Source organism: Amblyomma americanum, chromosome 4, assembly GCF_052857255.1.
Source record: "Amblyomma americanum isolate KBUSLIRL-KWMA chromosome 4, ASM5285725v1, whole genome shotgun sequence".
Lineage (NCBI taxonomy): Eukaryota > Metazoa > Arthropoda > Arachnida > Ixodida > Ixodidae > Amblyomma > Amblyomma americanum.
This window is the reverse complement of record NC_135500.1, coordinates 18,138,360-18,155,536: the sequence shown is the minus strand read 5'-3', so window position 1 is coordinate 18,155,536 and position 17,177 is coordinate 18,138,360. Positions and strand designations below refer to the sequence as shown.

General features: G+C 47.8%; 1 protein-coding gene across 1 annotated transcript in view; it reads left to right on the top strand.

The window, feature by feature from the left end:
- The window catches only part of LOC144127747 (uncharacterized), a 378,448-nt gene that overhangs the window by 280,361 nt on the left and 80,910 nt on the right, over nucleotides 1-17,177 (top strand). Inside the window, exon 9 of the mRNA XM_077660645.1 lies at nucleotides 9,092-9,264. Within this exon, the coding sequence (XP_077516771.1) occupies nucleotides 9,092-9,264 (173 nt within the window). The remainder of the gene's footprint in view (nucleotides 1-9,091; nucleotides 9,265-17,177) is intronic.

Genomic DNA, 17,177 nt, shown 5'->3' with positions numbered 1-17,177 from the left:
TGACGTCCTTGATCTTTAGAAATCTTAATTGCATACATCCCCCGCCCATGTTAGTTCCTCTCACGAGATACTTTTTGTTAAGCTGGCCCTTCCTAGCTGTACAAATACTACTGTTGCTTGTTATCGGCCTCCGAATTGCGACTACTCATTTGTTACCGACCTTCACTCCATCCTACTTGATCTGCACTCTCGGTTTGTCCATGCGAACTTCCTGCTTTGTGGAGACTAACTTTCCCAATATTGACTGGGAAACCCTGTCCGCACCTTCTGGTCAGTCAAACAATTTCATTGACTTAGTCCTCACGTTTAACTTCACCCAGACAGTTAAAGTGCGTACTCGGGATGTCAACATTCTCGATCTTGTTCTCGCTTCCAAACCTGAGTTAATTGCGTCATTAGCAAGCATCACCGTTCTTAGCGATCACGAGGTGCTTGTGTTCAACTTTTCCGTTCCCGTCCTCCAAGCAACGATCCTTAAAGTACATTCGCGACGGCAATAAAGCAGACTTTCGCACTATTTACCGTGAGTTAGAAATTTTTTCCACCTTTTCGAGCGGGTTGCACCCACTAGATAAGTAGAACAAAACTGCTTGCTCTACAAGAATAAAATCTTATCCCTTGTTGAAACTTATGTCCCCCTTGTCTGCATACGTGGTGATTGTAACAAGCACTGGTATAGCAACGCCTTGCGACAGTTAGCAAACAAAAAGAAGCGCCTCTATCGTGCGGCCAAGCGCACAAATTCAGTTGAAAAATGGGAAATGTACAGCAAGTGCCTACATGAATACATTAGCCTACTACGACGTTCTAAAAAGAATTTTTTTCACGAAGATCTTACCCGCCACGGTGGCTCAGTGGTTAGGGCGCTCGGCTACTGATCCGGAGTTCCCGGGTTCGAACCCAACCGCGGCGGCTGCGTTTTTATGGACGCAAAACGCTAAGGCGCCCGTGTACTGTGCGATGTCAGTGCGCGTTAAAGATCCCCAGGTGGTCGAAATTGTTCCGGAGCCCTCCACTACGGCACCTCTTTCTTCCTTTCTTCTTTCACTCCCTCCTTTATCCCTTCCCTTACGGCGCGGTTCAGGTGTCCAACGATATATGAGAGAGATACTGCGCCATTTCCTTTCTCAAAAAGACAACAATTATTATTATTAACGAAGATCTTGAAAATATCATGCACGTTAACCCGAAAAAATTGTGGAATCTCGAAACATTCGTTTGTTAGCCATGACGGCTTACCTGTCCCCGATAATGAGCGCGCAGATGTCATGAATTCATATTTTCCCTCCATGTTCACGCACAAACCTGCACTCCATGTTCCCCCAATACCTGCCACTACTTTTTCCCAAATACTATCAGTTTTTATAACCCATGAGGGTATCACTAAACTCATTGACAACCTTAAATTGTCAAGCGCCCCCTTTTTTAAGGCAGAGAATCGATGCGATCCTTCTAGTTACCGCCAAATTTCATTAACATCCATTCAATGTAAGCTACTGGAGCACATTTATATTCGCAGATCGCATCACACCTCGACAAAAACGCTTTATTTTATGAAAAAACAGCACGGTTTTAGATTAGGCCATTCTTGCGAGTCCCAGCTTTTCGAATTCCCCACAGACCTTCACTTAATCTTATATCCTTCTTTTCAAACTGACGTCATTTACCTAGACTTCTCGAAAGCCTTCGATCGCGTTCCACATCGGCGTTTAATGGCAAAACTATACCTGCCTCCACATTAACCCTTTAATCTTATCATGAATTGACTGCTTTCTCTGCGGCCGCTGACAATATACAGTAATAGGGAACCACAGATCGGAAAGTACTACAGCATCTGTGGTGTCCCTCAGGGGTGGGTGCTGGGACCACTCCTTTTTCTGATATTTATCAATGATATTCCTAATTCCATATCATCTTGTATCCGCCTCTTCGCAGACGACTGCGTTCTTTACCGCCGAATATCTACTCCTGATGATCAGACTCTGCTTCAACGCGACTTAAAGCCGCTGCGTTGTCTGAGTGGTTATGGCGCTCGGCTGCTGGCCCGAAAGTCGCGGGTTCGATCCCGGCCGCGGCGGTCGAACTGAGGTGGAGGCGAAATTCTAGAGGCCCGTGTGCTGTGCGATGTCAGTGCACGTTAAAGAACCCCAGGTGGTCGAAATTTCCGGAGCCCTTCGCTACGGCGTCTCTCATAGCCTGAGTCGCTTTGGGACGTTAAACACCCATAAACCATAAACCAATCAACAAGACTTAAGCCTCGTAGAAGCCTTGTGTACGTCATGGTTTATGCAACTGAACAGTTCCAAATGTAAGTTCATGCATGTATCGGGAAAGTAGAATAACCTCAGCTGTCCGTACTCATTAAATTCTACACCTCTCTCCGAAACAAAATCATACGGGTATCTTGGAAACATCGTGAACAACAAACAAACTTGGTCTGAGAACATTGCAAAACTTTGTAAAGATGCTTCCAAGCTGCTTGGGTTCATCAGACGATCCCTCGCTTTTTCACACCAATCTATCCGTCAACTCGCCTACGTAACATTCATCCGTTCCAAACTCGAATATGCCTCGGGGATCTAGAATCCCCATCAGAAATATCTAATCGATCAGCTTGAAGCCATCCCAAAACGCGCGGCCCGCTTTATCACATCGCAGTACGACAGACGACACAGTGTAACGCTTATCAAGACATCCCTTGATCTTACACCCCTGGCACTTCGGCGTAAAATTTCACAGCTTTGTTTATTTCATTAATTATACTACACCTTCCCACCGCTAAGAAATTGTATTGCACCCGCCGCTGCGCACCTCACGCCGACTTTTTAAATCTTTAAATTTGCAGCGCATACACGGATCCACAAAGTCATTTAATAAATCTTTTTTACCTAGCTCCATTACATTGTGGAATGACCTACCCGATTTCATAGTTACTGAAATAGAACCTAATAAATTCAGACAGTTATTAACAGCATATTTCAGGGACTGTGTTATTCTGCCGTGCTTTTGAGTGTGTGCATGTGTATTTTCTTATCTTTCTCCACGTTGCTCTTCAACCGCTGTGTCTTTCTTAGTTTTGACAATGTTGTTAATGTTAATGTTGATTTTGAATCCTGCACCTTTTATTCCTTATTGATGTTACCGACCGTTGTATTATGAAACGACTGCTTCCCCCCCCCCCCCCCCCTTATGTAATGCCCTAAGTCAAGAGCCTTTAAGGGTAATTAAATGATGAAATGATGATGATGAGGACCATCACGCCTACTCCCATGCACCTAGGTCTATCACGCCGGAAAAAATCAAAAGATTGCTTATCTTTCAATAGCTCTTTTTTCTGTATACCAGGCGCGGAGCCATGTTTCGGTAAAGATCGCGATATCGGTGCTGTTGTCATCCAATACAGCTGCAACGGCATCTTTCTTTGAGAAGTAGCTTCGTATATCGGTTAGTAAAAGTGATATTGATTTGCCTCTTGGGGCAAGGGTGGCACGCATAGAAGTTTGCAAAGGTTGGCGAAACAACTGCTTCTGTGACTGCAGTGAGTGCTATGAACTTTGTTCGATCGCGGAGTCGGTTCCAGCATCGTACACAAACTGTTTGTTGTTCATAATAAGCTTATCAAAATGGATTTTGAATGAGTTTTAACTCTGCTGACCATATGAAAAGTTTTTCCCTTCCCAAGCGTACACGTGCAGAGTAGTCTTCTCGGACTGCGAACGACGTGCCTTTAAGCATCGAGCTGGTGGAAAGGATTCGCGCTTTGTCTTTAAACCTCCTTAACTTGAAAATGATGGGGCGGTTCTTTCCTGACTGGAAACTACCAAGTCTGTGAGCGCGCTCAATATCTTGGCTATCCATTGTGATATGAAGCTCCTCAGAGCCGAATGAAATGATGCGCGATTCAGATTGTGACCACGTTTCCTCTTGTTCATCTTCGATTCCAAAAAACAGCAAATTTGACCGTGGGAGACGATTCTCGGCACTGTCACGTTTGTCCGAAAGTAGCTTAATATCCCAGGAAAGTTTAGCCATATCTGAATCGGCTACATAAGCTGGGCTGCCTAACTGATTTGTTTCGGCGAGTTTTTTGAGGGCACCAACTCGAGAAGAAAGGCTTGAAATCGAATCCTCAACTTTCGACTGAGCGGCGCAAATAAGCGCTAGTTCACTTAACACAGTATTTTGAGAAAGTTCAATGCGTAATATGGCCATGGCAATTGATTCGATGGACGGTTGTGGGTTACTATCCACTGTGGGTCCGGGGTTCAGTTCGACGTCTCCAGCCAACACTAACAGAGGGCAGGTGACACAGGCGTTGATACACTGGCAACATTATATGCAGTACTCTTCGAAAGCAATCCGTAGGGTCGATGGGGCAGGACACCACTAGCAAAAATGCATTATCAGAGCGGATGCAAATTGAATTAGGTATTTAAAGTAACCAACCTGCATGAAAAAGGGCATTCTCGTGACCTGCATTATTGCGGTGGCGTGCCGCGAACGACTCCAGAAAGAGGGCGGTATTTGTAGTCCATTCGACGTAGCCACGCTGAGCGTAGCACTTGGTTGCCAGATGTGGAAACAGTCCGCGTTTGAAGGGGGCGGGTGAGGCGCGGCGTTGCTTTCGTTGGGCGTGTTGACGGTATCCCGCCGAACGTCTGAATAGCGGTCCAGACTGCGACGGCTGCCTTGATAGCACCACGGCGTTGACATGGCGACCCATATCAGTGCGGCCTGCATGAAAAAGGGCATTCTCGTGACCTGCATCGTTGCGGTGGCGTGCCCCTCTCTACGCGCAATGTCTGAGTGCGCTCAATGCAGGGCAAATGCATCTTCCACGTCTTTCCAATTATCCCTGTCCTTTGCCAGCTGCGCCCACCGTATCCCCGCAAACTTCCTTATCTCATCCGCCCACCTTACTTTCTGCTGCCCCCTGCTACGCTTCCCTACTCTTAGATTCCACTCAGCAGAACTAACGGTCGTCTTGCCTTCGCATTACATGCCCTGCACAAGCCCATTTCATCCTCTTGATTCCAATTAGGATATCGTTAACCCGCGTTTGTTCCCGGACCCACTCTGCCCGCTTCCGGTATCTTAATGTTGCACTTCTTATTTTTCTTTCTGTAGCTCTCTGCGTTGTCTTAACTTATGCTGAACCTTTTTTATTAGCATCCACATTTCTGTCCCATAGATGACCACAGGAGATACAGCTGCCGAAGACTTTTTTTCTTTACGAATATTTATAAACTGTCATTCATGAGAAGAGAGGACCTGTCTATGGTGCTTGAAAACTGATATTCTTCTATGTATTCCTTCTCATGATCCGGATTTGCGGTAATTACTTGCCCTAAGTAGGCTTATTCCCTTGCCACCTCCAGCGCCTCACTGCCAACTGTGAGTGGCTGTAGCTGTTGAACATTAATTTGGTTTTGGTGGACCGCCTGTTTCCCTCCTCCATTTCGCCGCGGCCCATCTTCACCATCGGGCGTCAGGACAGCGCCGGCGGGGCGAGGAGGGAAGTCTCCCTCATGGGGGAAGCGGAAACAGCGGCGAGAGCGCCACCTCGAAGGTTAAGCGGAACTCCACGGAGCCGTTGAGAGTCTCTTGGGGATCCAGCCAGCGTCACGATCGGTTGCAGCCGCACGCTCTCATCACATTCCACGGCAGGCGCACGGAGATCCGTCGTGCCTTGCCGCTGGAGTTCTGGTTCCAGGCAGCGAAGTGAGCGCAGCAAACGCGCGCTCTCGGGCCCTACCCCAGGAAATGCTTGGGGATGGCTTTTTGCCCCAAGAATGCGGCGCGCACGGGAAAACCAGGCCGCCATCGCCGGCGCATACAAACGTTCGCCGCCGATACCTCCGAAGTCGCGCCCCTTCCCCAGCCGGTCAGTCTGAATCCCTTCTTACATAGCCTTCTATTTCCGAGGAATGCCTCGTTGATGTTTTAACGCGACAGCGTTATGGGCCCCGTGTCGCAGAAAAGCCGGTGTCCTCGGCGTCATCGGCGGCGCAGGCCGCGAGCGAAAAATCCCTCATCTCCCTCCTTGCAATGTAAGTACGCCACTGCCCCAACAGATAGCGCGCGACGGCAGCGCCTCCCGCTCGTCTCGTTCGGGCGCAGTGGAGCCGTGCGGGCTCGCAGGAATCACGCAGTGAGCGGCGAACGCAGCGCACATCCAAAGCACGTTCACCACGAAGTTGCGGCTTTCTGTCCGTTCGTTCGGCGCGGAAGCTATGCTGAAGTTCGTGGCATCGGGTTCGTCGAAAACGATGTGCCGACGAACTGCGACTGCAACTGGAGTCCCGTGCTTTTCGGCAAGGCTCCTGGCACTGCTTATTCGTGGTTTGTCGTTCCGTGCGTCCGTTTCACTGTACGTAGCAGAGCGATTTGTCTAACGGGCAAGGCGTCGCGCCGAACAGGCGATGGCGTTCCGTGGACTCCCTAGCAGTGCTGCAACACGCTGTCGCGTTCCACTCTTAAAGGCGAAGCTTAAGCGTCCTCCAATTTTTTGTAGCTAGTTGGCTTGCTCTGTGTATTAATTGGAAGTGTAATAAGTAGCATATGAGTGTTCACGCTTTGGCGTCCCTCTCTTAGGTCCCTCGAGCACGAACCCCACCACGTTATGCGAGCAGGAAACGCTCCATCCGCGGAGTGGGAGTAGCGGGGGGCGGAAGGCTGTCCCCTCCATACTTCCGCATTTTCTTCATATTATATTTTGGACCCACCGTTCTGCTCTGCCTAACTCGTTGATTGTGTTTGCAGTTCATCTCCTGAGAGACTTAGCAAGGCAATGTTTTCAGCAAATCTCAGATTACTTAGTATTCTTCATTAACTCTCATCCCCAACTGTCCCCAAGACAGCCCTCGGAACACATCCTGTAAAGAGGCGGTGACTAGCATTTGCGAGATCGTGTCTTCTGCCTGGCACTCTTCCTTATTGAATCCTTTTTAATTTGCGTCATCAGCACTGCCAAATATGAAAATTTGAGGATTAGAATGTAGTACCTTCCATTGGTTTATCGCAAATGATTATACTAACCCGACACGCTCTCTTACCTCATTCCGCAGGCTAATTCTCATCATCATCAACAACATCAGCCTCAGCCTGACTAAGCCCACTGCAGGGCAAAGGCATCTCCCAAGTATCTCCAATTAGCCCTGTAATTTGCTAGCTGCGCCCACCGTATGTCCGCAAACTTCTTAATCTCATGCGCCCACCTAACTTTCTGTTGCCCCCTGCTACGTTTGCCTTCCAGTGGAATCCAACTATTCACAACTAAACAATCCTATTCAATGTCCTCGGGTGCGCCTACTTCCATATTTGGGGGGCCCTTTGTAATATTTTTACTTGGGCCAATTTCCAAATGCTATCGCTCTTGCTTCTTAAAATGTAGTTAAGAAGGTGCCAAGTATTTTATTTTTTCCATTTTTCTCCTTCGCAGTGACTGAAACAGGCGAACTTCCACGTACCACTTAAACAATGGTTGACATAAAATGTAGCAGCATGCGCGTGGTTGCAGCATATCTTGAGCACTTGATGAGGTGAAATTGAGAATAACTGAAGACGCAAAAATGGGATCTGTGGTTCACATAGGGCATGGTACCTTTGTTAGTTGAAGATCGACAAGTGGCGGAAAAGAAGCCTCGGTCCACTTGGCCGACATTTCGACGAGAGAAAAATGTGGCAGGGCGGAATGATGTTTCCCTCCGGCTGCTCGTTCATTCTGGGCTGGTAAAATGCTGAAAATGATTATTGCCTCATTTCTGCTCAAGTACTGCTTTGAACCCGCGTCGTCTTTCTTCTTTCACTCCCTCCTTTATCCCCTCCCTTACGGCGCGGTTCAGGTATCCAACGATATATGAGACAGATACTGCGCCACTTCCTTTCCCCAAAAAAACAATTATTATTATTATTATTATTATTATTATTATTATTATTGTTGTTGTTGTTGTTGTTGTTGCTGCTGCTGCTGCCACGGGATGAGGCCACAGGCGCTCCTGTGATTTTCTGATATACAGCTGAAAACGGACGAACAAGAAGGAAACAATGTGATTGCCAACGAGAGATATCTCTTGTTTCTGCATTGTTTAATGTCACATTCCTTGATGTGGGCCATCCAGCTAGGCAGCACATCTTTCTTCAGCTGGAATCCGAGTCCAGGCCCGTTTGTTCCCAAAATTCATGCGAATCTGAGATGCCTTTCTTTTGTTTCTACGCAAAAAAGAAGGGCGCAGATATATAACGAGATTTTCACGTTTCTTAATTTCTCATACTGGAGGAGCAACTGAGCTTCGAATTGGACATGCTAAATTTTGCCCAGGTTTGGACACTGCTCAAACAGTAGAGGTGCTCCTTTATTAGGAGTAATTTCGAAATTCTTTATTTACTCTTGAAGCGGAAAGCTTCACTACGATAGTCAACACCGCTCTTTGCGCGAGCCGGCGTATGTCGGAGCACGAGTGACGTCACGCAAGGCGCAGGTGGCCACCGCCGACTCCGTCACCTGACCTTTCGTTTCTCTCTCTCGCTTCCTAGTCACTATTGCGCATGCTCCACTAGTAGCACCGAGCCACTGGTGTTCTGCCGCTGCGCAGCGCCGCGCCGTTCCTCGAAAATCCAACTTTCAGTTTTCTCTTCTTTCCCTCCCTTTTACCCCTTCCTTTACGGCACGGTTCGAGTGTCAACCGAGATATGTGATACTGTTACTGTGCCATTTCCCTTCCTCAAAAACCAAACAAAACAAGTGAGCCGACGGCGTTCATTGAGTTTATTGGCGTTGACAACTTTGCAAAGGCCGTTCATTTTCACGAAAGGAAAGGCGCACAACCGGCTCCGTTGGTCAGTGGAGACCCCAATCTCGCTTTCGCTTTGTATATATCCTGGATTATCTGAGCTAATCCACATTAATTTTTCTGGCAAGTTTCTTGACCTATTTCATTCATTACAAACAATCACTTGAACAGGAAGGTAATCCGTTGCATTACAAACTGGAGATTGTAGCTTAATTGGAGCCCTGTGTGTCACCTTTACTAGTCTGCTGATGCTCAAGAAGGTTTACAAATAGCCAAATCACTTCCATGACATTGTGCAGCATCAACTGGATACGGCTACCTGGTGTGCACCACGGGCCGCGGTGGGCATGAGGCAGCCGCATTCCCCGTCAAGGAGGAGCTCTGCGACTTCATTGTGTTCACGCATGTGTTCGCTTACAATGGCTCCATCGTTACGGACACCGGACGCCTGTCGTACCGTAAGTTCATCGAGGTAGGTTGAATTGACCGTCCTTTGCGCGCGTTGCCTTCTCACCGGCGGCCGACTCGCCTTTTTCATTAAGCCCGCTCTCCCTCATCTGCTCCCTCCTGAGCTATTCGGGTCAGAAGGAAATGTCAGCTTGCGCTACGCATGCGCAGATTCAGCTGTTGACATATGGCGGCCGTTTCGCAAGTGCAGTTGGCGCATTCGGGAAAGCGAATCGCTGCTGCTTTGGCCTAGGAGGTTGTCGTCCTCCTCTTCCATGGTTTCAGCCAGTTTTCTCAATAACAAGCCAGTTTTTGAGCAGTCCTCAGAGCGCGCAACATCTTAAACGCGTTAGGTCTTACTAAAGGTTGGGAAGGACCAGTCTGTCTGCAATAAAGGTGAGCTTGACCAAAACAATTACCTCGTGACTACACTGTATCACATGGGAACAGCGAACGCGAAGCGCCTCGATTCATATCTGTTCTTTCGGTGCGTTATATAGGGTGTTTCACCTAAGACTTTACACAATTTTTAAAAACTGACTTTCTGAGTTAGAATAATGCTTTTCTTGGCTTAGCATTTTCAGAGGGGAACTACACCAGAATATAGCTAAGACGTGTTAGCTAGCAGGCTGGTTAACTAATATTGTATAGTTAACTTTCTTACTATTATAGTTAGGCTGCTCAATTATTGAGAGGCGTGTAAATCACAGTAATATCCATGTTTTTTTAGAATTTTGAAAGCACAGTTACCCTCGGCGCTATGGCCCAACAAATTTCGGCTACATGGCGCCAAAATGCATGCGCTTCCGAGAAGCTTGCAGGCAAACCAACCTAGCACTTACTTCCATCCGCGGAACACTCGCGAAGAATGTGCCAGATGCTCCGCTCGGAGTGGCGGCGGCAAGCCCGCTTCTTGAAGGAGAACCCACGTATTGCCTGTGGCAAGAAGGTGTTAACCGGCGTCAAGCACGAGCTTTTAGGGACTGGACGAAGACCGCGGACGAGACCATCGAGTTCCTGTGGACTTCCATACGTCCCCTTCTTCCCAAGAAGAATTGGGCGGTAAAAGCCAGCCAGGACATCCTTCTGCTGGGAGGTTCCCAGATTCCGCAGCAGCACAGGGAATTGCTGAAGCTTGGCCTCAAGTACTGCTTTGAACCAGTATTGTCTCCGCCGGAAAAGGTGGCTCTGGTGAAGAAAATGACCCGCTGCGTTACCGAGGGAGACCGTCATCGCTGTGTGGTGGAGTGCGTCGACGCATTGACAAAAGCTGTAGGTAGGCCACGGAACTCTAGGTACCTGCGACCTTTGGCTACATTCCTCAGTGAGAATGGATTGCGCCTTATGGTTTCGGATAAGGAAGGATTTTTCGTTGTGCTCTCCGAGGCATCATACTCGCAGGAAGCTAGAGCAGCAATTGATCTTTAAAAATGTTAAGGTGAAGTGTGAACGAGTTAGGGTTCGTACAGTCAAAATGATAACGGTATATAACCTCCTCTCGCTTGCTTCTTGTGTAAAGAAATTCCCAGCTTCGAGATTTGAAGTTTTTTTCGTCACAAAAAAAAAAAAGCCGCCACCGTCTGGAAGACGCTCGAGTAACGAGCGTTAGCTGTTTGGTTTACTATACGAAGAAAGCGAAGAACACGCCGCACGTCTCGAGAAAGGGAATGTAATACCCTTTGAAACGGGTGCGCGCACGCCGCCAAGCGGAGTGATCGACGCCTAGCGCGCTCTATCAGAGAAATTACGATGCACGTCTCCCCGTTGTCGAGTAACACCCCCTCAAGATACGTCCAAAACGGAATTTGCTTCGTTTGGGGGGTCAAGGTCGGCCTAGAATTCGGATTGCGGTGCGATATGGTAACGCTTCAATTGATAATTACATGTATACAATGTTTACGTATTATTTATTTGCACTTTTAACTCTATACGATAACCCATAGGTTTTATTTGCCTACCAAATTCGGTACACAACTGTCCCTGGATGGGTGCCCGTTGTTGCCGGAGTATATATAGCGGAACGAATGTGCGCATGTATAGCTGTCTCGTAGCGGGAGAGATTTTCTACCTGTTGTAGGAAATTTTTTGGTGAGGGGTAGAAACTGATGGGAGGGCACAACCAATTTTCATGGCCGCCGTCTTGGATTTGAGGAACCGAAACTATGCCGCCATTTCGTCCCCTGACGTCATATTCACATAGTTCAACCCCTATCCACCATATTGGGCCGTGACGTCATCACTGGCACGCGGTAGATGGTTGTTTGTGCAATGCTATTGTAGATGGCGCTACAAGTCTCAGTACGAGATATGCTGTATTCTAGTTGCTGCCACAGATGTCGCTGTGGTCTCAGGGAGGTAGGAGACCACGAAATTTCGAAACGTGATGAGCAATTGCTGCCACAGATGGCGCTGTCATGTGAGGGTGGTAGCAGACCACACGAAATCTCCAAACGTGATGAGTAAGAGCTAACGCTCTTAAAACACACAAACGGAGCATCCCCTTTCGCACAATTGTGTCCGAGCGCTACACGTGGCAACACACGGTATCCGGATATATACAAAAGCACCTACAAAAGTTGACCCCTATGCAGTTCCTGACTCACAGGCCGTCGTCCAGTACCTCGAAGGTAGTAGTAACCCAGGAACCTGTTTTGAATTCAGCATTGATGTGGAAGATTTGTATTATGCCCTACCACATGGCATGCTCTTGACCGCCGTGAAGGAATGCATCACACTAAAGAACGATGAAGTAGCATTTACTGCTCGCTGCGGTATCACAGTAGAAGCATTTTTATAACTGCTTTCTTTTTACCTCTGTTCAACTTTTTGTAGAATGGCGTGGGACAGTTGCAAAAACAGGGTGTTTGTATCGGTTGTCGTGTGCCCCCGATACTCAGTAGTGTTTTTCTGGCAAAAGTAGACGTGGCGATCACTGAAAATCTTGACGGTTTTTGCTTTTAAGATCGGGAGGTATACATATGACTTTCAGGTACTATTAAATAAGAGAGGGCACGCTGGGCGTGCAGTTGATGCGTTGAAAGTGTTTAAAGAGAACGCTTGGGTCTGAATTTCACATTCAGAATGCCGGAGAAAGATAAACTTCAGTCCCTAGATCTCAGAATAATGTTCAAGGAGGGCGGCACTTGATGGGTCACATCACATCACAACCACGCTCCAAGAAGCCAATACTGAGCTTTTCTTCAGAGCACTAAAACCGGTAAAAAACGGCATAGCCATCTCCTGCCTAAGCTCCGCTCTAGAGGAATCTTGTGCGCACTCCATAAGAGATGTTGTTTCCTTGCAGATGCAACGACTGACTACGGGAGGTTTCCGCCCTCAGTTATAACACGTGCACGCGAAAAACTAATTGCCTACCTCAGGGGTCTCCGAACCACGAACGGAGGTGAAGAAACGGGAGCCTGAAAGAAAGCAGTGGCCATGCCCTACGTGCATTGCAATGCGCACGATGTGAGGAATGTTGCTTGCCGTTTTAGTGTTGTCGTGATTTCCTCAGCACCCCTGAAGCTTCAGCACCTGTGTCCGATGACAGGGGCAGATGTCCAGGAATGGAATAAAAAAATGCACCCCTTTACGTGTTCGGTGCGGCACAGATCAAGATTTGTGGATTGTGTGCGTTGGGTGGTGTACCAGATTCCTTTCACTTGCCAAAAGGTGCATATCGGACAAACCGGGCGATGATTGAATATTCGCATAAAAGAACGAGAAAAAAATCAAAATACTGGCCTAATCGAGAGCACACACCACTCACAAGGTAGAATATTATTGCCGAAGTTGTTTGAGATCTAAAGAAACATGGATACTTGTCTATGTTTGGTGGAATTAGCGAGAAACTGCTAGGGTGATCAAACGGGCTAGTTGGTAGTTCATATTTTGAAAAAAACAGCGCACATTAAGACACAGACAGAGGAAGATATAACGATACAGCGCTTTGTTGGATGGATGTCGGATGTCAACACAGAGAAGCTGCTTTCGGCTTCGAGCACAGTTTTTGCAGACGTGAGCCAAGCAGCCGGTCTCACAGGCTGCGCCAGCTGCCGGACGGCGGGGCGAACGATGTCTCACTGAGCCATCTTCGAAGACAGCGCACTTCTCTCCCACCAACTGAGCCGAGACCTCGTTTGCCTGGCCATCCGGCCTGTGGGACAGGCTGCTTATCTCGCGTCTGCAAAAAATGTACTCGTAGGCGAAAGCAGTTTATCGTTAATTCCAACAAAAAACAGGCAAGTACTGATGTTTATTTAGATCTCAAACAAATTAGGTGATAATATTCTACCCTGTGAGCGGTGTCTGCTCTCGATTAGGCTAGTATTTTGCGCACAGGAGTGTTTTTAAAATCCGGCATATAACAACGTAAGTCCCTGCAGACGCGACATTTATACGTAGATTTTAGGAAGGCAGAAGAACTTGCATTGGGGCTAGTTGGTTCATGATTGAAGTTCTGAAAGGCGCAAAAGACACACACACAGGAAAAAAGGGGGATGACACAAAGAGCGCCTACTACCAACTGAGTTTATTGCGGAAACACCTTTTTTATAAGCCAAGTCATATCAACCACGAACCGGAAGCAGGAAAACAAATAATCATGGTTTGAATTCACATTTCGAAACACCATTGGCAGGAAAGAAAAATCCACAAGAACAAACAAAAAAACAAAAACCCCCAGAATCTAGAACTACACGTGGCCGTCTAAGAAACCCAGCTCCTGGCGGCAGAGTTTAACCGATGAAGTGCTAATGCACGTGGACCCATCTTTCTGTATATGATAGGCTTCGATAATCTTTCTTTCAAATCGCTCCCTGCCTCTGCCGATAAACGTTGCCTGTTCCAACACCGGTCCGCAATTTCTGCATTCCCTACAGTGATCCGGCAGGTTGCCCCTGTCATTGTTTTTAATTGTTCGTCTGTGCTCGCTAGCTCTCTCGTTGAAACACCAGCCAGTCTGGCCGATGTAAGCAGATCCACAGCTGAGCGGTATGCTATATATGACTTCGGACTTGCAATATGACTTCGGACTTGCGATATATGACTTCGGACTTGCGATATATGGCTTCGGACTTGAGAAGTTAAACGAGTCTGACGAAGTAGATTTTCAGAACGCCCGTGGCATAACCAGTGACCATTTTATATCGTTGCTAGAATTTTATCTTCACTCTACAGTCATTGACTTTAACCAGAAGTTTTATTTGCAAAGAGATGGAATATGCATTGGCTCGTCTATTGCCCCTATTTTAACCGACATCTTTTTATCATTTATTGACAAGCGCATTAGTGCGCAGTTCAACAGGACACCTGTTAGACGGGTTTTTCCGCTTTGTTGATGATTATTTTATCCTTTTTGACGGGACCTCTCCCTTTATCTTTGACGATGCTGTTGCTGAAGTTCTTAACATTTTTAGAGACAGTTCTCAATGCCTTACTTTTACTTGGGAGCTGCCTCAAGAGGGCAAAATCCAGTTCCTGGACATTCTGTTTGATTTCTCTAGAAAAGACCATGTGTGTTGGGTGTACAATCCCCGATCTAAGAAAAGTCTCATGCCGTTCAGCAGTGCCCACTCCAAACTGGTTAAACACAGCATCGCCATCACCTGCCTACACGCAGCTCTCTCGAAATTCTGCGATCATTGTGTGCAGGCCGGCTTCGACAAGCAGCTGCTGAGACTGGGTAGCGCTGGCTACCCGTATCTGATGATAACAGCGATATGTGAATCTAACAGCGATATGTGAATCTCTGCTACAAATAATCAAGGTCACTTCTAGCGGTGATACGCAAAGCAAGCAGAAAGACAAGAGGCCTACGGTGGTAATACCGTACATGCATAAGATAGCGCACAACATCAAGAAGGTAAGGGGTCGATATGGTGTAAATGTGTTGGTTTCAGCTCCATGCAAGCTTGCAAAAATTTGCTCCATGATGAACAGACGACCCCGAAGATGCGCTATCAAACATCAGATACGGTTCACCGATTGCAAGTCCGAAGTCATATATCGCATACCGCTCAGCTGTGGATCTGCTTACATCGGCCAGACTGGCCGGTGTTTCAACGAGAGAGCTAGCGAGCACAGACGAACAATTAAAAACAATGACAGGGGCAACCTGCCGGATCACTGTAGGTAATGGAGAAATTGCGGACCGGTGTTGGAACAGGCAACGTTTATCGGCAGAGGCAGGGAGCGATTTGAAAGAGAGATTATCGAAGCCTATCATACACAGAAAGCTGGGTCCACGTGCATTAGCACTTCATCGATTAAACTCTGCCGCCAGGAGCTGGGTTTCTTAGACGGCCACGTGTAGTTCTAAATTCTGGGGTTTTTTGTTTTTTGTTTGTTCTTGTAGATTTTTCTTTTCTGCCAATGGTGTTTCGAAATGTGAGTTCAAACCATGATTATGTGTTTTCCTGCTTCCGGTTCGTGGTTGATATGACTTGGCTTATAAAAGAGGGTGCTTCCGCAATAAACTCAGTTGGTAGCAGGCGCTCTTTGTGTCATCCCCCTTTTTTTCCTGTGTGTGTGTCTTTTGCGCCTTTCAGAACTTCAATTTAGGAAGGCCTTTGCTAAGGTTCCACGTCAGCACCTCATTAGGAAGCTTAAAAGTTTTAACATAAATACAAAAGCTGTTCCTTGGATATATAAGTTTCTTTCAAATCGCACACAGTCAGTATTCCTTAGTAACCATTCATCGCTTTAAAACAGATGCTTGGGCGAGTTGGTACGACATTTTCCTGAAGAACAGCGCGAACTTGGACACAGACAGAAGGAATACACACAGACGGGCGCTCACTTGCACCTGAAATTTTATTGCTTGGAGCGTGGAAATAAATAGGTGCCCACCAAACAACAAAAAGAACAACAACACTCACAATCATTCATGACACCGAAGACGTCATCGCTAAGTCACTTGCGTGTGGTGTTACGTCTCGCCTACCTACGACGCGCGGTATAGCCGGCGCGGATGCAACGGACGCCGCGGCTTCGTTCATCGCTGCCGCAACGCCTCCCGCCAAGCGCGTCCAGGCATGTTTCAGTGCCACGTGTCGTCGTGCGTGCGTGTGTGTGTGTGCTTGTTTTGCCCACGCTTGTCAAAGCGCGGCAGCCGGGGAGAGGAGCTCCTCAACTGGGAGGCGAGGAGGTCTGACCGGCGCCGGCCTGGCGGACGCGCCCGTCACGCCTGAACATGTTCAAGCGTCGCCGTATCGGATGACTCTTCCCAAGCCGTTCCCTCTTGCCCTCGACTCCGAGGGTATAAAAAAAGACAGCTGCGCCGGACGCGAGGGAGAGACTTCGATTCCTTCCTTCGAGTAACGTGGTCGCCCTGACCGGCTGCTCTTTTGCGATGCCAGAATAAACAAGTTGTTCTGTTGCCAGTCGAGTCATCCTTTGCCGGGACCTTCGGATGTTTCCAGCTTTGCCCCAGGCCGCCAGGCCAACGCTACCCTTGGGGCTTGCAACCCAGATGCAACAACTGGTTGCCAGCGGTGAGATCCCGACAACGGAGGCCAGCAGCGAAGATATGCGGTCAACTGTATGCTGAGCAGCACAACGACCATCCGGGAGCAGTGCAACGAGCCCTGTGTGATGACTGGTTGCCTGCAGCGGAACGACTGCGCTGAATTCGTGGCTGCGAGGTTTGGTGAGTGCGGGACTTTCTTCTTCTGAGTTTTGCCAGGCTTTTGTTAGTGTCAGAAACAGAGCTGGTAATTGTGGTTGTCGTTGCTGCCGGGTTAGTTTGCGGCAAGACAATAGTAGGCAGTAGAGAAAGCAGCATTCGGAGCAGCCATGGATTTGAAGTCGTTGCGCAAACCGAAATTGCTGGAGCTTGCAAGAGAGTTGGGTCTTGATGTCTCAGACAAACTCAGAAAACCAGAACTGCTAAGGGCGATTCTTGAGTTGGAGGCTGAGGATGACGAGCTGTCGGAATGC